General features: G+C 45.4%; 3 protein-coding genes across 6 annotated transcripts; 2 read left to right on the forward strand and 1 right to left on the reverse strand.

Annotated features, from left to right (window-relative positions):
- Positions 1-42: 42 nt before the first annotated feature.
- rab44 (RAB44, member RAS oncogene family) lies at positions 43-9,831 on the forward strand. Of its 3 annotated transcripts, none has more exons than XM_061831629.1 (10): positions 43-156; positions 317-1,050; positions 2,415-4,784; positions 4,896-4,974; positions 5,069-5,200; positions 5,280-5,361; positions 7,513-7,627; positions 9,381-9,479; positions 9,544-9,620; positions 9,699-9,831. In XM_061831629.1, exons 2-10 carry the CDS (start codon positions 331-333, stop codon positions 9,781-9,783), a joined length of 3,759 nt encoding a protein of 1,252 aa, XP_061687613.1. In that variant the 5' UTR covers positions 43-156; positions 317-330; the 3' UTR covers positions 9,784-9,831. The 3 variants fall into 3 exon arrangements, with proteins under 3 accessions (XP_061687613.1, XP_061687615.1, XP_061687612.1); XM_061831631.1 differs by having other exon boundaries at positions 317-495; XM_061831628.1 differs by lacking the exon at positions 43-156 and having other exon boundaries at positions 925-4,784.
- On the reverse strand, positions 9,812-14,402 carry trub2 (TruB pseudouridine (psi) synthase family member 2). Its single transcript, XM_061831632.1, has 8 exons — positions 14,222-14,402; positions 13,987-14,115; positions 13,792-13,866; positions 13,655-13,716; positions 13,490-13,571; positions 12,086-12,158; positions 11,870-12,006; positions 9,812-11,793 (listed from the first exon to the last, which is right to left on the reverse strand). Exons 1-8 carry the CDS (start codon positions 14,337-14,339, stop codon positions 11,552-11,554), a joined length of 918 nt encoding a protein of 305 aa, XP_061687616.1. The 5' UTR covers positions 14,340-14,402; the 3' UTR covers positions 9,812-11,551.
- On the forward strand, positions 14,014-16,769 carry hdhd3 (haloacid dehalogenase-like hydrolase domain containing 3). 2 transcript variants are annotated; one of them, XM_061831634.1, is made up of 3 exons: positions 14,014-14,126; positions 15,778-16,116; positions 16,281-16,769. In XM_061831634.1, exons 2-3 carry the CDS (start codon positions 15,787-15,789, stop codon positions 16,683-16,685), a joined length of 735 nt encoding a protein of 244 aa, XP_061687618.1. In that variant the 5' UTR covers positions 14,014-14,126; positions 15,778-15,786; the 3' UTR covers positions 16,686-16,769. The 2 variants fall into 2 exon arrangements, with proteins under 2 accessions (XP_061687618.1, XP_061687617.1); XM_061831633.1 differs by lacking the exon at positions 14,014-14,126 and adding an exon at positions 14,477-14,616 and having other exon boundaries at positions 16,281-16,766.
- The last annotated feature ends 2,160 nt before the right edge of the window (positions 16,770-18,929 follow it).

The raw sequence follows: 18,929 nt of genomic DNA on the forward strand, positions 1-18,929 counted from the left end.
ATGATACCCTGTTGCAACAGTAAAAGTAGTAAGTGTTAGTCATGCATAGGAAGCTTCCAGTCACTTGCCGTCGAAGACACACCTCTCACACATGACTTCCTCCTCCAGTCGTGACTGCTGGTTTATGTTAGCTATCTGACGCAGACTTACATCAGGGTGAGTGTTTCTAATTTGAACTCTTAATTTGTTTTTTAATAAAAAATGCATGAAATATTTTGGACACTTGGAAGTAGTTCAGATGTGTCAAGTGCTTAACATTTGATAAGTGACCTACGTGTATACTCTGTTTATATTCCCCTTGAATTAAAACGTATAGGAGGACAGATAATCATGCCCGGTCCCAGTGGGAAAAAGAGACTCGGCTCTCGTCGGAAGGTGGCAACACGCGTTGGAATGCAAGACGATTTGAGCGCAGGAGATCACTCACCTGTACTGCACCCACAAGAGATTGCGCAATCTTTCAGCGACCTGTCTAATGAAGGCCAAGCTCACTGGGTACGTTCATCAGAGGAGAAATCAAGCAAGCTTGGCTCGAGCAGGCAAAGCAAGAGACGCGATGCTGAGCTGTCCTCCATTGAGCCAGGCCACAAAAGTACAGAGGAAGTTGAGCAAATAGTCAGTACAGAAAAACTCCAAACAGAAATGTCACCTGCTGCACAAGCAGTTAGACAAAAAGACTTTAGTGAGCTAGATGATTGTGAGTCAATTTTCGGAACACATTTGTATTCAGATTTCACACCCGGTCATGGGTTTGAGCCTTTGAGTCCCACCTATCTGGGTGCCGGAGTGCAGATACGTCCTCCCGAATGTGAAACATTGCATCTGGGTCGAGATGACGCAGAGAGCGACTGTAAGCAGGGTGTCGGTTTACATGACCAGTCAGAGTTCGCAATGTCAGCACAGCATGTTTTGGAGGATGCAGAAAATGAAGACCCGTTAGAGCCAGTTGAAGCTTTACAGGATGAATTTAGTGTCGAATCAGAGGAAATGGATTTTCTGAGCAGTCCTGAGAGACGCCCTGAAAAAAAGAGTTGCCGTGAAAATGTTGATGTAAGTATTGTTGAGCAAGGGAACTGTTCAGCAATTGGGGAAATGCCTACAAATGAGGAACATGAGCCTTTTCGCTGTTCACAAGTCAGAAGTGCTCAGGTTCCAGGCCTTGTTGAAATAAAAGAGGCAGTGTCATCCAAATCCGACCAAATTGATTTTACTGACTTTGGGACACCTGAAGATAAACGAGATAGCCTCAAACGTCTTGGAAGTTTCACAATTGAAACTGGGGGAACACATGAAGCTGAGTTGAGTGTGAAAACCTGTGCTGATCCACAGGACATATGGGAAGCACAGTTGTTGAAAGAACAGACAAAAGGGTGGAACCAGAAAGAATACAGTCAGCCACCTGACACCAACGGGGCACGTGTCCATGTAGAAAAGAACGACTCTGCACCTTTTCAGGAAAATTGCATCGACGACGAAGTGAAGGCTGCTGATGGAGTCTCGAGTACAGTGTTGGATGGTGGTTTGTCTCCACCAGTGTCCAACCAGAGAGTGTTGTTTTCGAATCCCAAACTATCAACAACAATGCAAGTACAGATGTGAAGAGAAACTTCTTCAGCCCAGCCAGGAACAGGAGAAAACTGGGGTCTAGTCGCCGGAACAAAGGAAGCCATGCGTCGATCGATCCTGCTGAGATGTGCAGTGATGACGATGACCTTGCAAAGAAAAGCGATCACGGTGATGATCCCTCGAGAACGAAAGATGCGATATGTACAATAGAAGCAGCTGAGAAAGAAACCGCACAGCTGAAAGGAATGGACAGTTGCCAGACTCTTCCAGGTGAAGACGTGAATGATCTTGTCAGACACAACATCAGTTTCAACACAACTGTACCCGAAATGCTAACACACCATTCAAGTTACCAGATCATTCCAGAGGTGGGCGAACTTGCCCTTGTTGACTCCAAAACAAAAGCAGGGGAGGAAATGGAAACTTTTTTGCAACATAGTCAAAACGCAAGTCTTGATGATTCGATGAGTCGCCTACGTGAGGGTGCACTAGTGTCAACTGTTACACAGGCGACAACCACATCTGAAAGCAGTCTACATAAAGATGCAGAAATGGAGTACAGTGCAGCAGTACTCACAGTTTCTTCACCATTTCCGAGCACATCCACAGATAAACACGAGAACTTTAGCTTTTCTCAAGTCACAGTAGCTCAACATCCTGGCAAGGAATTAATTAAGGAGGTTCAGTTTTTAGAAACAGGCCAAATAAAACCCGGGGAAATCTTGAGTGACAAATCTTCAAGTGGTGAGGTTGAGAAATATGTCGAAAACCTTCTCAGTGAAATTGTGGAAACGCGTATGTCTGACTTCAGCGCAAAAACCTTTCTTGATTCCCGGTTCAATCCCCAGGACAACCGTGACGACCACCCTATGAACCAGCACACCGTGGAGGTTTCGGAACAGAGACATGAAAAGGATTACGCGTGTAATACCACGGAGACTTGGACCAACACGGAAAAAACAGACCACACACAAAGTCAGGCACAGGACACTGAAGCTCAAGCAATGTCGGATGCGGAGCGGAGCAGTAAAAGAGTCTTAAGTGGAACGGCAGATAGTTTACAGTCTTTACAAAGTGAACCGCCAGAACCAAGTTTTGCCTTTGACTCCCAAACCGAGTGCAACACCGCTGGCACAGATGAGCAAAGAGACTCTTTGAGAAGCCCAATAAAAGTCTTTGCCTCTAAAGAGTACGGTGACTTTAACGAGGATGCCACTGGAAGCGCAGGGGATGACGGTGATCATCCCACAGAAATGGAATTAGCTGATATGAACAAGTCCAGGCTACCAGAAATGGACAATTTAGACACTTTTTCAGGTCAATATCCAGACTCCGTGTCGACTCAACACCTTAAGTCATTAGAAACAGGCCATGGTGAAGACAGCGGAACTTTGAGCCCAGCTAGGAACAGGAGAAAACTTGGATCTACGGAACGACGAAACAAAGGACGCTATGTCAAGGTCTTTGATCCTGAGGTATGCAATAAATCTGCAGATGAGTCTGACGGAAACAGCAGAGATGAAAAGGACTACCAAGAAACTAAAGACACGACATTTCGAGAAGAAACGGCCGAAGTGGAAATCACCAAAATAAATTGGCTTAATAAAGATACAAATATTGAACGTGGGCCGACAGAAGCCATAATGTCACCACCACAAGAGGAAGTGGAGGGACAATGTGAGCCTTTCAACATTTCTGGAGGACGTCGTACAGAGAATTTGGAGAACCGTGTCAAAAAAATGTTTCAAGAAAAGGTCAAGCCCGTAGAAATGGCAGCAGGGACTGCAGGACAGCAAGCGTCACAAGAACACATGAACCCAACACCCAAAGCCGCTGAGGAAATAGAAGTTCAACTGGTACACAGACTAAAAACTGAAGAAGACTCCATTTCTCCGAATTCAGACAGAAATGAAGTTGCCGCTTCTCAAGGGGAAGTACCAGAGACATTGTGTAACTCCAACGAACACGCCAATGTTTACCGCAAATCCAGCATGAATGTACGAGACTCGGAAGAAACCTTACAGGTAAAAGACATCGACGACGTATCTTTCAAGGAACGCTCGCTGGAAAGTGTTCTGCAAGCAAAGAAAGGCGCCCAGGAAGAAATCGGGCTTAGTTCGCAACAAATGGGACTGAGAAATTTGTCTTTGACTTCTACCGAGAAGGGAGAGAAGAGCTCCGCTCGCAGGCCCCAGATCGAAACGAAACGAGAGGCAGAAATGGACGGCGAAGACGAGACGAGAGCCCTGAAAAATGTGCAAGTTCTCGAAGATCCGGCACAGACTGGAGCATTGCACCAAGGAGAGCCGGACCTCACCGGGCTGGAGTCTGACCCGCAGCTTCCCGACAGTAGCAGACGACGAAACGTGATCCCGGCCGCCGATGATGTCGGGACTGTCTTTTCAGAGCAGGTTTCCTCTCGGTGTGCTTTTCTTTCGGCTTCCCAGGTGGCTGATGTGACAGGAAGTGACAGTGAGATCCCGGTTGCCATGGGGACATTTCAACCTGATTATGCTCCGGTCTCCGAGGACCATGTCATGAGCTCTGCGGACATAGAGAGTAAGCGAAAACAGCAGATGTGTTCAGACAAAGGTGGTGTAGATCATGAATCTTTTTCTACGGTTGCCGCGCAAGTACCTAGCCAAGAGCGCACGGGTGCGCTACCGAATACACGAGAAATAATAACAGAAAGTGACGGAGAACCTGATAAAAACTTGAAAAGTCCCAGTGTGAACTTGACAAATAGAAAAAGAAAGATGGGCACCACGCGGAGAAATCTTGGGACAATCTCAAAGCGGGACTTGGAGCCAAAGTTGGATACGAGCACAGAGGCAACGCTCACAGCTCCCGAACGTGGCCGTCAAGGCAAAGAGAAAGAGACCAGGCCTGATAGTTCGGGTTCTGAACCAACTCCAGAAACCGCTGGTGATCCCCCAAGCACGGCGCCGGCCCATCAGACAGCTCAAGAAAATCTAACTGCAGAGAGTCAGCCGGCTGGACGTGACATCCCGCAAAAACCGTCCACCGTGCCCAGACTCGACGCGCTCTCAGAAACTGAACCCGGCGGGGGAAAGCGGAAACTGGGATCTCGCAGGAAGTCCCGAGTGCCGCAAACGCGTGTTGATCAAAGCGAAGCCGACAACGCGATACGGACGCAACCTGAGACCAGCACGCAGCAACACGCCGAGGACGTCTTGCGAGGCCCTGAAGAATTACAAGTAAGCAGCAAGCGCAGTTTTATACTTAATTGTTCTGCCTGAGTTTTTATCATCTCATAAATTAATTATGGTAGTCATTTGGCCTTTTTTTGTTTCTTTGCTACATTGAAGGTGACATCTGCTGAGAAAGCGACGCCGTACCGATCCCCCCAGGGTGGACTCCACCTGGGGCAAGACATTCTTTCTTTCGGTACGAACAGGCAATACTTTGACCCTTTTGCCATCCATTCAAGGCCCCGAGAACGACATCGCCCGCGTTATTCACAATACCCGTCCGCCCGCAGGCGAGTCGTCTTCTGACCTGAAAGCAAAGCGCTTTAACGTGGTCATGATCGGAGACAGCTACGTGGGCAAGACCTCCTTCATGAAGCGAGCGCAGAATGGGAAATTTTTCCCAGATTGTGCTGCCTCTGCCGGTACAAATATTATTACTCCTCCCGCAACGTATATAATTAGCAACAGAAAAAAAAAATGTCACGCAAACGTGTTTTAAAGGCCTCGATACGTGTTTGTGGACTGTCATCGTTGACGGCAAACCTGTGGCGCTGCAGCTGTGGGACACGGCGGGTCAAGAAAGGTAAGACGTTGACTTGCTTGAATACGTTGGCTCTTGTTCGCAAGTGCCCAAAAGGTTTCAGCACCCATCCATTTTCTTAGCCACTTATCCTCACAAGTGTCACAGGGAGCGCTGGAGCTTATCACGGCTGTCGACGGGCAGGAGGCGGGGTACACACCGAACTGGCTGCCAGCCAATCGCAGGGCACGTCGACACAAACAGCCGCACTCACAATCACACCCAGGGGCAGTTTAGAGCACAGGCGTCAAACTCAAGGCTCGGGGGCCAGATCCGATCCGCCATATGGTTTCGGGGGCCAGATCTGATCCGCCATATGGTTTTGTGTGGCCCCCGAAGGCTAATCGACGTTAAAACTTCAAATTGCCGTGTCATAAATGACAACTTTGCAAGCATTTTCGTGTTACCAAACATGAACAAAATGAAAAAAACCCGTTTACCTTGATTTCTGATTCCAAAGCTCGTTCACAAATTGCATGTGTAAATATAATGAGGCAATTAAAAAAGGCTTTTGATTTAAATGGCAACAAATGATTGAAGGGGCGGCACGGTGGGTCAACTAGTAAAGCGTTGGCCTCACAGTTCTGAGGACCCGGGTTCAATCCCGGACTCGCCTGTGTGGAGTTTGCATGTTCTCCTTGTGGCTGTGTGGCATTCCGGTGTCCTCCCACATCCCAAAAACATGGGACATTATTGGACACTCTAAATTGCCCGTAGGTGTGATAGTGAGTGCGGCCGTTTGTCTCCATGTGCCTTGCGATTGGCTGGCAACCAGTTCAGGGTGTACCCCGCCTCCTGCCTGTTGACAGCTGGGATAGGCTCCTGCACTCTCCGCGACCGTCGTGAGGATAAGCGGTGAAGAAAATGGATGGATACATAAATTGTTAGAATAGAGGACAGCATAATACTTCTGAATTTCAATTTTATGTCGGGTGAAAGAAATGCAAGTTTTTTTTTTTTGTTTTTTTTTTTTTTTTTGCTGCGTTCTGTTTGTCTGTCTGTCTCGCTCTCTCTCTCTCTCTCTCTCTCTCTCTCTCTCTCTCTCTCTCTCTCTCTTTCGCTCCCTTCAATATCTATATATCTATATTGAAGATAAGGTTGGGCTCACAGTTCTGAGGTCCGTTTGAGTTCGATCCCGGCCCCCGCCTGTGTGGAGTTTGCATGTTCTCCCTTGTGCGGGTTTTCTCCAGCACTCCCTGCGACCCTCATGAGGATAAGCAGCAAAGAAAATGGATGGATTTGCATTGAATCAATTCACAGTATTTGTTTTCAAACATTTTTATGTGCAATTTTTATGTAAAACATGCAACATTAATTGGACACCCTCAATTGCCCCTCGGTGTGATTGTGAGTGCGGCTGTTTGTCTCCACGTGCCCTGCGACTGGCTGGCGACCAGTTCCGGGTGTACCCCGCGTCCTGCCCGTCGACAGCTGGGATAGGCTCCAGCACTCCCTGCCACCCTTGTGAGGATAAGCGGCAAAGAAAAGTGATGGATGATTGAAGGCATTTAGTCCAGCTCTCGCCACCCGAGTGAGGATAAAGAAAACAGAAAAGTCGCGAAGCCATATTTCATCTTCTGGCATGTTTCTGCGCGTCTCCTATTCAGTTCTGGCAGTACACATAAGTACTTTGAATGCGCAAACACCTTGCGTATAAACTGCGGTTTTGGGAAGGAGCTGAGGCGCTGTTAGGAGGATTATTGTTACACACGCGCGTGTTGAAAATGAAGGCTGATGGTGACCTTTTGAGATATTTCACTTTGGCGGGTCAAATAGTTTCCACCAAGAAATGTCTCGTTTTGTAACGTTACTAATGGGATTGTGGTCATCTTGTGTAATCCTAAGGATTGCATGATCACATTTTTCCAGGAAAGATGCTTTTGTGATTTTTTTTATTTTTTATTTTTTGTGGGAATTTGGCAGGCCGCAGTCATCGGACCTTAAAACCACGAGCAACATCCGAGCCTCTGCTGTCGTCACAGAGCGCTTTGACTACTTTTCTTTCTCTTTATTTTTTTCCAGACAAGGGTTTTTTTTTTTGGGGGGGGGATTTTTTTTTTTTTTTTTCGGGAAGTGATTGAAATTCGTATGTGTTCCTTGTTTAAGTTTCTAAACCTGCACTTAATCTTTTCCAACGCTTTATGGCCTTCAAAGGTTTCGCAGTATCACCAATCAGATATACCATAGAGCGCACGCATTCCTCCTGATGTACGACATCACTTCCTCGCAAAGCTTCGCCGCCGTCCACTACTGGGCAAGATGCATTCAGGTCGGTTTCGCAGTAATGACTTTTTTGCGCCTGTATCGCTTCAGTAAATGTCGCCTCAAAATGTTTCCTGATGAGGTTTGCAGTATGTCATATGCAGTGAAGAAAATAAGTATTTGAACACCCTGCTATATCGCAAGATCTCCCAGTTAGAAATCATGGAGGGGTCTGAAATTGTCATCGTAGGTGCATGTCCACTTTGAGAGAGAAAATCTAAAAAGAAAAATCCAGAAATCACAATTTAGGATATTTTCAACGATTTATTTATGCGATGCAGCTGCAAATAGGTATTTGAACACCTGTCTGTCGATCGCTAGAATTCTGACCCTCGAAGACCTGTTAGTCCGCCTTTCAAGGTCCACCTCCACTCCATGTATTACCCTGAATCAGATGCGCCTGTGTGAGGTCGTAAGCTGCATAAAGACACCTGCCCACCCCATACAATCAGTAAGACTCAAACTTGTAACATGGCCAAGACCAAAGAGCTGTCCAAAGACACCAGAGACAAAATCGTACAGCTCCGCATGACTGGAAAGGGCTACGGAAAAATTGCCAAGCAGCTTGGTGAAAAAAGGTCCACTGTTGGAGCGATCGTTAGAAAATGGAAGAAGCTAAACATGACGGTCAATCTCATGCAATATATCACCTGGTGGGGTCTCAATGATCCATAGAAAGGTGAGGAATCAGCCTCGGACTACACGGCAGGACTTGGTCAATGACCTGAAAAGAGCTGGAACCACCGTTTCCAAGGTGACTGTTCGTAATACACTAAGACGTCATGGTTTGAAATCACGCATGGCACGGAAGGTTCCCCTGCTTAAACCAGCACATGCCAAGGCCTGTTTTAAAGTTGCCAATGACCATTTGGACGATACAGAGGAGTCATGGGAGAAGGTTTTGTGGTCAGATGAGACCAAAATTCCACTAACAATGTTTGGAGGAAGACGAATGATGAGTTCCATCCCAAGAACCACATCCCTGCTGTGAAGCATGGGGGTGGTAACGTCATGCTTTTGGGGTGTTTTTCTGCACATGGGACTGGACGACTGCACTGAATTAAGGAGAGGATGACCGCAGCCATGTATTGTGAGATTTTGGGGAAGAACCTCTTTCCCTCAATCAGAGCATTGACGATGGGTCCTGACTGGGTCTTTTTCAACATGACAATGACCCGAAGCACATCAAGGTGTGGCCTAGCCAGTCTCCAGACCCAAACCCAATAGAAAATCTTTGGCGGGAGCTGCAACTCTGTGTTTCTCAGCGACAGCCCAGAAACCCGTCTGATCAAGAGATCTGCGTGGAGGAGTGGGCCAAAATCCCTCTCTCACAGTGGACATGCACCTACAGAGAAAACTTCTGACCCCTCCATGATTTCTCAGTGGTAAGAACTTGCAACATAGCAGGGTGTTCAATACTTATTTTCTTCACTGTATTTAGTCATAAGCCAAAGGCCCGCCTCCCTTAGAGGCGTTTATTAAGTCCAAAATGGATCCTGGCGTTTGTGCAGCACTTTGGCCTCCAAAGCACAAAACACTTCATGAAATCGGAGTCACTGTGCCTGGGGCAGTTTAATATGCAACAGCCATCTGTGACAATCTGATTACATTAAAAAAAAAAAAAAAAAAAATTGCATAACAAATATTCACTTGCATTAGTGGCCGTCTGAACCTTTTTTTTTTTTTTTTTTTTCTTCCAGGCGATTGGACTCTGTCAATCAAAACTCTTACCCAACTTATGTGTGACTAACTGTTTGCAGGAAGGGGCCGCGGAAAACGTTCCCATTTTACTTCTGGGAAATAAAAATGATCACACGAAGCGGACTGTGACAACCGAAGAGGGGCAGAATGTCGCAAAGGTACGTTATTTTTTTTTTTCTCCCACTTCCAAAACGGTGACAATGACGGTATTATTTTTGAAAGGAGTTCAACGTCGGCTTCATGGAGTGCAGCGCCGTCACCGGCGACAACGTGATTCAGTCTTTGGAAGCCGTTGCCAGGTAATTATCTTTCTCGTCGGTATGTACGGACTTAATATTCAGGCCGCTTTGTGCGTCACCGCGCGCTGTTGTTGCCAGGTTGTTGAGTCAGAACGATGACGGAAGACAGGAAACGCCGGGATTACATAAAGAACCCCCAAAAAACAAATCAGGATGTTGTTGAACTGACGAGGAAGTGACGCAGTGCTGCGGTGCGTTATCAACTGAGCATCTGGGGAGGAATTCATTTCTTAAACAAAACAAAACAAAACCTCATCTGGTCACAACATTAGGTACACATGCACAACTTTTATTACAATATCTGCAAATTCCATGTACTGTAACTCGAAATACGTGGTGATAGATGACCAGATGTTTTATGGGCCTCGTAAGAGCTTTTGTACAGAACGGTTGATATGATTTGATGAAAAGATGGTCACAATTGATCTCAAGTACTGTTACAAACATCATCATAATCGTTTCTTTGAGTAAAACTATGTATGACAAATGACTATGAATCAGTGTTGTATACTTTTGCTGCTTAAAGGTCCACTGTCATGAAATGCATGATTTTTAGTATGTTTTTTTTTTTTTTAAATGGAAAAAAGGGCAGTTTTTTTCACCACATAACATGATTTTGGCATATATGGCTTTTTGTTACTCCCGCTATGAAATCCTCCCGAGGGATTTGTTTTTGAGAAGAAGCAGGAAGTGACGTTAGTAGCAGACCCCCACTCAGGCGGTCTCGTGTGTTTCTACTAGTTTTACCTGCTGGAAGGAAAGTAGCTCTTTGTTCCCTCGTGTTAGCCAAAATGGCGGCTCGTTGTATTGCTGGATATTGTTCAAACACTCTGAGGATGGATTCATTCTTCATAGTTTTCCCAAAAGACCCGGTTCATCGTGGAAAATGGATTGCGCGGGTGCGAAGGACAAGAGCTTCGTGGGTTCCAAATGATTTATACAGCTACTAAAAATAAAACAATAGTTTTATTTTTATATTTCCTCTCGGAATGTAACAAAAGATCCGCACGCGCAAGTCAAGGGTGCTAAGTGTGTCGACGTACCCGTCGGCGCTCTGCCTTGTCCGTGGCGCCGAGCGGGCCGCGGAGGTGGATTGGACGGGGAGGCCGTTTGGCCGCCGCGCAGAGGTGTATCAGATGTGGAGTGTTGCACGGGTGCAAAGGACGAGAGCTTCATGGGTTGCAAATGACAGGTAGTAATAATAATTTTTTTTTTTTCTTGGGGGGGGGGGCATAATTCTCTCAGAATGTAATAAGAGATCCGTGTATGTAAGTCAGGGGTGCTAAATGTGTCTATGTACCCGTCGGTGCCTCGTCCGCAATGAACAGCTTCGGCCAGGGTGGCTCACACATACTGTGTGGGAGTCTGTTGTGAGTTAGAAGTGATCCGCATATCATCTAAATATGGCTCGAAACGATAGGTGTAATATTGCCCCGGTCACTTAACTCAATTGTGAGATGTTGTCTTCTTTGAAAAGAGTTTCCGTGTCCCACAGTAGGTGGCACAGCGTGTTTTCAATGGCGAATGTCCCGGTGTGACGTAATGGACAGACTTTGCAGGCAACATGGCGACCACTTGGATGTCGAATGAGACTTCCGCAACTTTACGCATGGATGATGCGTTCTCCGCTCATATTTATTTTTTCGTTTGGACATTGAAGTGAATAATATATGTATTTTTCATTACAATATCTATTTTACAATGTTTATAGGCATGGCAGTTGACCTTTTAATAAAGTTCCAGCGCTCCCAAGAACAAACGGCTTCTTGTTCCTCTCCCTGCCTGGCAAGTCGCCAGCGTTCTCTCGCAGGTATGAAAAACGCGACGCCTTCATCACAAGGAAGCTTTTGTCACAAGCAAATGTTGACAACGCGACAAACAACGCCGAAGATTCTAATCTCGGGACCGTCGGGTGTCCTTCCAACCTTGGCTCAACCCGTTTGGGTCTCTGTTTGAGCGGACGGTCTTTTTTTCTTCGCGGCGTGGTACTGTCGGACAGCACGCGTGACCTCGGCGGGCGTCCACTGGTGGCGGATGAGGGCGTCCCGCAGCGTGAAGGCGCCGTCTCTGGTGCGCCGGACCCCCTTGCAAACGGCCGTGCTGCGCAGCTCCAGTCCGATCTCGTGCACCACTTTGCGCAGATATTTCTGCGTTTCGTTCATGCACTGGACCTCTGCGAACACATCAAACGAAATCAGCCGGCGGCGGCATTTCGACGACGTTCGCGAGTGTTCAACGTGACGATTTACCCAGAGTGAAGTTGGGAGGCTGGAAGCGGATGCACCTCAGACCTGTCAGAATCGGCGGCGACTTCCCCTCGGGGCCGAGTGCACCTCGCACGGCCATCTCGTAGGCTTCCTGCGACTGCAGGTCCACGTTGGCGTACCTGTGAAGGATAAACACGACCACGTCCGTCAATCACATTTAATGTGTGCTATATGGAAAGAGCAAAAAATGGGGCGTACGTTAACAAAGCCTTTTGATTTGCTCCCTGCAGCATTGCCAGAATTTTCTCCAGCTTATCTAGCGTGATGTGATCTGTTGAGGGGGTGTTGAATGGTGAATGGTCAATAGTCAAGATTGTCATGGTAACAGGGTTAATATAATATCCATGCTTCTAAAAAGAAAAAAAAATGTACTGTTATGTAAATGAGGGAGTTATGACATAAAGAATACAGTGCAACATTTTGGAGCTGGATTGCCCTCAATGTCTGTGCACGTTCCTGACTTTCCTACATCCTAATAAACTCGATTTCTAGTTATACGGTCATTTGCAAAAACCACAAAATCCAAAGATGCAGTCTAGTGTTTTGCCAGTTAGGCCTCTGAACTTTTTCATTATAAATGCATTTTTCCAGAAAATTGTAGCTGGGTTCCCCTATTGACACAGTGTCGATTGTCCATGGCTCAAGCTGACATGGATCGTAGATACAGTACAACCTCGGTTCTCGACCACAATTCATTACAGAAGACGACTCGAGAAGTGATTTATTCGAAAACCAAATCAATATTTCCCATTACAATTAATGGAAAATGAAATAATGCGTTCTGAGCCTAAAAAAATAGGCTTTTAAATGCATTTTTTTAGCTTTTCCTTATAATAAACTGCATAGTAAAAATACCTGTATAGTTTAAATACTTTATATAATAAAATAATTTAAGAGATTTTTTTTTTTTTTGCTAAAAAAGTATGCTTTAGTAGTAGAGTAGGCTAGTAGTGCATTGCCGTATCTGTAGAGACTCGGCCCCCGGCCTTGTAAACTTTTTTTTTTTTATAAACAAAAGTCCAGAAAAACTTTAAACAACAATAATGAGGGAGGGAAAAAAAAAGCAAAAAAAAAGAATTTTTTTTACAAAAAGTAACGTACAGAAGCATTCACTCGTAACTCGAGTTAACGAAATCTTTGAAACAAAACAAAAATGCAGAAATGCTAATGGAACAGACCATTATTAAAGTTCACAAAAAATAAAGCAGTGCAAAACTATCAACTCCTGTATCAAACCTCTTCGGTGGGGGTGACTCGCCCCCTGGAAGTTCTTTTCCCAAAGAACTTATCTAGTGTCACTTCTTTGGAGCCATGTTTGGGGGTTAATAGTCCTCAATAGGAAGAAAAAACACTCCACTGGGACATGTCTGCGTACAGAACCTGCATTATACACAATAACAACTCGTGTCGTGAATGAGCTGGTCGAGGCGCGCACATTGTTATTTCTGTGTTTTGTCCAGGGCATTCGAGAACCGATTTTAGTTCGAAAACAGAAGCAAAAAAAAAAATCTCAAAATTTTAATTCTAAAACAGATTTGTTCGAGAACCGAGTATTCACTTGTACTGGCTACTGCAAAGTGGATAGCACGCAACGGGCCATACCATAAGTTGACTGTTCCACAACTCGTCCCGTGTGGGAGAAATCATCTGTAGCGGTCCCGAACGCGCCCTCCACAGTGTAGTCCTGAAAACGGAAACACCGTTTCAAGACCGTTCAGTCTACACAGATGGCGCGCAAATGTCGAGGATGCAACCGGGAGAATTTACCCTTGTGACTTTGGTGTTGTAGAGGTCGTTCAGAGCCTTGTTTCCATTCCCGACAGCGAGAACTTGAGGGGAATCAGATATTAAATTCAAATCATCCATTTCATAAAACAATTGCTTGAACCCAACGAAGAACCTACCCATTACGCCGGAGGAAAATCTGTCCAAACGATGTCCAACACCGACTCGAATATGCTGGAATTCAGGCCCAATCACTGGAACATTTTATTCAAGATTTGCTTTACTGTACTTTAGGCAATTCAAACCAGTGTGATAATGCGTGCGTGTACTACATGAATGCAATATATTTATGATAGTGGTGCATATTCACATACCCAAAGGGTGTTTAGAGAGGGCCGGGACACCGGCGACTGTCAGCCCCTTGGGTGACAAGGTGTCACCGCCTGGTGGTGCCAAAAACCGGATCCGCTCTGGAAGAGGCGGCGATGGCAAAGCATCTAAACCTGCAATACAGGTACAGTAAGTACATTGATCTACTATCATCCAATACGTATCTGCGTATTATTTGTGTACTATTTGTCGAGGTGTGGCATGATGCGAACATCTGACCTTTGAGCAGCTTAGTTTCGATGTTGTCCCTCACGAACTTCCATGGGACACCGGCGGGTTTGTAAACGCAAAACAAGCCCTCGAACCTCCGGAAGACGCGAATAGCGGGAGTCGCCATTTGATAACACAAGTTTAATTCAGCGTGTCCGATTTTGAGGACGAAACATGTCGAGAAAGCGCGTGGGCTCACCACGGAGCGTCGCAAAACGACTGCGCATGTGTTGACAATTTTTGCTTGATTTAGAAAGCGGCTGTCTAACACAGCGCCCCCTGCAGTACCGGTCGCGACGTAACACCTTGGTCCGCTGTAACGTTGTAAACGTCGTATTGGATCGAACCGTTTATTTACCTCGACGACTTTCCACACCCTCTGCAAAAGAGGTGACCGTGCTCACGTAAGACAATTATTTGTATGCCCATTTTAAACATACCCAAGCACGTTTGAGACTGTTATGACCTTGCCTCGTTTTCGCTACGCAGACGAAAAGAATGGATACCTCAACAATATATATAAACCGAACAGGCGTTGGTTTGTTATGGTCTGTTTATTGGTACACTGAACTCTTTTTTTTAAAAAACAAACAAAAAAAAAAAAAAACACTTTATTCACACGTAACACTGCTGGCGTCCACATTTAGGCTGTTTCCGGTCAGTTTCCGGGTTACAGAAGACGCGAAAGAACTATCTTCATAACTGATTGAAAGATTCGTCAATCCAACCAATAAATTAATCCGCGTTGCTAAAACCGTTAAAAGAGATGTTTAGCAATACTTGAAAACTTGTAAAATATAGTATACATTTATCCATGAGATTGATATTGACCAACCACCCACACTATTTGGAACATTTAACATGACGAATCTGTGGTTAAATAAGTAAATCTGCCCGGTTTTCGGTTCTTGGGTTTATTGTGGTTTAAACGGTAACACTGCTCTTATGTTTTTCATCGTCTTAGGTTTATGGTTTTGCTGGTAGTCAAGTGGCTTTGCTTCAATTTTGTCTGAATTTATGTTGCGTCTTCAGAAGCATTTTGTAATGGAATTTGTAATGTTACTGTTTGGCCAGTAGGGGGCAGAGCGGTGCAACGACACCGACCCAAAAATAAGAAAATGTTAACTTGTAGTTGCCTGTACTGTATCTTAATATTCATATTCAAATTCAATTACATCATAAAGGTCTGTCAATTTTCCAAATGTCCGTGTGACTTCAGGACGTGTGTCTACAATGGCTCTGCGTGTTCCCACTCTCAAGTTTAATTGAATTGCCACAAGATAACAGACACATTCAGAGTTTGGGAATAGTTTGGCCATTTTGCTCAGTTCCGTGATTCAGCCTTCATACCGCTCTTCTCTGCCTATTCGTCACCGTCTAGACGAAAGAATTCCCCAAGAAACAATGTAGTCCCTCATCCTTAATTTCCATATCAAACTTTTGAGGACGTCGATGGCAAAAAATTTCACTTTTACCAACTATGTCAGACTAAGTCTTGTTAGGATGAAGAATTCCCAGTGCTGATCCGGTTTGTGGAATGTAAAGCTGTCATGTGTCCTACGCAGGCAGCCGTGATGCGAGCTCCTCTGCGGTGGGTGCTGTGGGACGTGAAAGACACCCTGCTAAGGGTCCGTTCCTCGGTCAGTGAGCAGTACTGCGACGAGGCCAGACGGGTGGGCCTGAGCCTCGGGCCCGCCGAAGTGGACGCCGCGTTCCGCCGGGCGTATGGACATCATTGCAGCCGGTTCCCAAACTACGGCGTCGCTCAGGGAATGGACGGAAAGTCTTGGTGGACGGCGGTGGTGAAGGCCACCTTCTCTCATTGCGGCGTGCGCGACCCGGTCCTGCTCACTACAGTGGCCCGCAACCTCTACCAGAACTTTGGCCATGCAAAGAACTGGGAGGTAAATGAAACAGCAACTTGGGTAAAAGAAAGATTACACATAAATTCAAACGTTTAGAGATGGTCACATTAAGTTCATCTTTTATGGTGCGTTTTAGGTTCAACCTGAACTTTCAACCGAAAGTCGATTAGTATCCCTAACTTGTCCTTTCTTTTATATTTGAGGTATTTCCGGACTCAAAGTCAGCTCTGGTGAGCTGCACCTCGCTAGGACTGCAACTTGGAGTGGTTTCCAACTTCGACAACCGCCTGGAAGCCATCTTATGCGCTTGCGGGCTGCGTGCTCACTTTGACTTTCTAGTGACGTCGGAGGCAGCGGGCGTCGACAAGCCCAACGCGGCCATCTTTGATCAGGCCATACGGAAGTGCGGCGTGCCCCCCGGCAGCGTAGCTCACGTCGGGGACCATTACGTCAACGATTACGTGGCGTCTCGCTTAGCCGGAATCCACGGCTTCCTTTTAGATAGAAAAAATGACTCGGATGGACGACCCGTCCCACGAGAGCATCGGCTTTCGTCGTTGGATGAGCTGCCCGCACGGCTTAAGAAACACATGGATGAATGCTCCTGATTATTATTTTTATTATTATCTAACATGTCAACATTACATAACTGTCCTTTGACAGTGATTCTTGCAAAATAAATTTCAATGATAAAATTCTTTTAAATGCTTCTTTGCATCCTGACTACTTTAAAAGCTGTGGAGAACAGTGCCACAGTGTGGGTCTCCCATCTTAAGTCATACTGTTGCCCCTCTAGTGTGACCCTAAACCACTACGACAGTCTAGTATAGCGCTTGTGGACCTACGTCATCAAATCACGTCACTGGCCGGAAGTGCCGGTCAAACAAAGCAATCTTCAATGCTAAGTCGGTTGGAGACGGTACGAAAATATCTTACAGCACAAACCCCAGAGTTTTGTCCCATACCGTTAAACATTTAGAACGCGATAATAAATGAAGGTACGTGGAAAAATGAGACACTTGGCATAGAGGAACCATATTTAATGCCGAAGTCGATGTTTTCGCCGATAAGAAATTGGACTATTAACCCGCTTCTGCTTGTCTTGGACAACTGGACATGAATCTGGTGAGTAAGTCGTTGAGATTTACTCGGAAGAGTTTGAAAGTGTAGAAAAGTCTGGACGCGAACAAATACTTTGTTGCTGGATCAATCAAGACTAAATCCCACATCGTGATGGAGCTACGCAGATTTTTTTCAATACAAATACCAATATTTAAAGAAATGACCCCTGGTTTTACACAAACATGTAGTCATTAACGACGATTGGGGGGGGGGGGGAGTCGGCTCCTCCATACACGAAGGTTGTTGTGGCCACACATTCAACTTCAGTAAACCTCTGCATGACAGACATTTTTTCAAATATGCATTGTTCTCAAATGAGTCCAGTGCCTATTTAAAAAAAGAAAAACTGCTGAGATAGGCTTCAGCCCCCGTACACGGAAGCGCGTTGCGGCCACATGTTGAACTTCGGTAAACCTCTGCATGACTGACGGTTTATTTTCCTTTTTTAAATACAAAAATTGGAATCATTTGAGAACAATGGATATTTTAAAAAAAAAAAAAGGTCTGTTGGGGAGAGGTTTACCCAAGTTTAACGTGTGGCCGCAACACGCTTCTGTGTACGTTGGAGAGTACTTTTTTTTTTTTTTTAAATATGCATTGTTGTCAAATGAGCCAACTTGGCATTATAAATACTTCTTGAGAATTTGAGATTGGGAAGAATAATTCCTACCTGAAGTGAAGTGATTGCTACACAGGCATGTGTGGAATTTTGTTGGGTACCATCCATCACGTTTAAATGTTGAAATCCATCAATTTTTTCATCCTCTTTTCAGATGGTATTCCAAAGAATGATCGCTTTTGAATACCTGTCTCGTCTATTGTGACAACCGACAGCACAACAAGTCTCGGGCATTGTGAATATTCTGCTCCGGTTCAATGTCCCCCCCACACCGTGTAGCAGCTCTTTTTGACCGGCAATATGGCGCCGTGAAAACGGTGACGACAGGTGCACGAGCTCTATTGTTATATTTGATCCACCGTAATTCAGGATCACGGTCGGCAATTCAAAAGTGTGCCACAACAAGCACTTGGGTTCATTTCTTTTGACTTAAAGTATATGTAATTATGATATGGGACACGTACAGGATGCATTTAGTTGTAATAGTTTAATTAATGTGTTATACAGCACAGGATGTTGTCATTCATCCATTTTCTCATCAGGGTTGTGGTTGAGCTGGGTGGAGCCTGTCCCAGGCAAACAACCATTCACACTCACGTTTACACCCAGAGACAATGTGGAGTCTTTCAGAAACCTAACGTATGTTTGTTGAGTGTGGGAGAAAGCTCCAGGCAGGACACCCACATAATGACAGGGAGAATACATTAGCATAATTGCATCATTTACTTTTAACTTAGTCACGTTTTCAAAAATATCAAAAAGCGCAAGAATGCCATGAAGGTAACGGCATGCAAAACGGACACAGGAAGGTCTGAGTTGCGATTCGGACTACAGAACGTCACGCTCCAGAATATTGAGTTAGACATGCGCCATTCGTATCCCAGGCCTTCCTAATATTTTCAAATCATTCATAAATAAGACGATAGCAAAACTCATTGGCAGTTTTCTACATAATCATGCAGCGTTGCAAAAGTGCCGTGCAGACATGCTTTTAACGATTTAATAGTGAGAGCGAACCAGTTTCTTAACCCTAATTGCTTAGAAAATACTCCCATTTGAAGCCATCTGGCCTAAGGCCGATCGTACTCAAACGGGACCCAAAAGAGGAATC

Source organism: Syngnathoides biaculeatus, chromosome 10 (genome assembly GCF_019802595.1).
Source record: "Syngnathoides biaculeatus isolate LvHL_M chromosome 10, ASM1980259v1, whole genome shotgun sequence".
Lineage (NCBI taxonomy): Eukaryota > Metazoa > Chordata > Actinopteri > Syngnathiformes > Syngnathidae > Syngnathoides > Syngnathoides biaculeatus.

What these genes read in the sequence shown, in the direction of transcription:
- trub2 (XM_061831632.1), bottom strand. Translation starts at nt 14,339, where the DNA reads ATGGCGACTCCCGCTATTCGCGTCTTCCGGAGGTTCGAGGGCTTGTTT. An exon ending in CGAAACTAAGCTGCTCAAAG is followed by an intron (nt 14,116 to 14,221) that starts GTCAGATGTTCG and finishes CCTGTATTGCAG; the next exon opens with GTTTAGATGCTTTGCCATCG. An exon ending in ACAACACCAAAGTCACAAGG is followed by an intron (nt 13,572 to 13,654) that starts GTAAATTCTCCC and finishes TTCCGTTTTCAG; the next exon opens with GACTACACTGTGGAGGGCGC.
- hdhd3 (XM_061831634.1), top strand. Translation starts at nt 15,787, where the DNA reads ATGCGAGCTCCTCTGCGGTGGGTGCTGTGGGACGTGAAAGACACCCTG. An exon ending in GCCATGCAAAGAACTGGGAG is followed by an intron (nt 16,117 to 16,280) that starts GTAAATGAAACA and finishes TTTATATTTGAG; the next exon opens with GTATTTCCGGACTCAAAGTC.
- rab44 (XM_061831628.1), top strand. Translation starts at nt 1,692, where the DNA reads ATGTGCAGTGATGACGATGACCTTGCAAAGAAAAGCGATCACGGTGAT. An exon ending in GACACGGCGGGTCAAGAAAG is followed by an intron (nt 5,362 to 7,512) that starts GTAAGACGTTGA and finishes TGGCCTTCAAAG; the next exon opens with GTTTCGCAGTATCACCAATC. An exon ending in ACTGGGCAAGATGCATTCAG is followed by an intron (nt 7,628 to 9,380) that starts GTCGGTTTCGCA and finishes AACTGTTTGCAG; the next exon opens with GAAGGGGCCGCGGAAAACGT.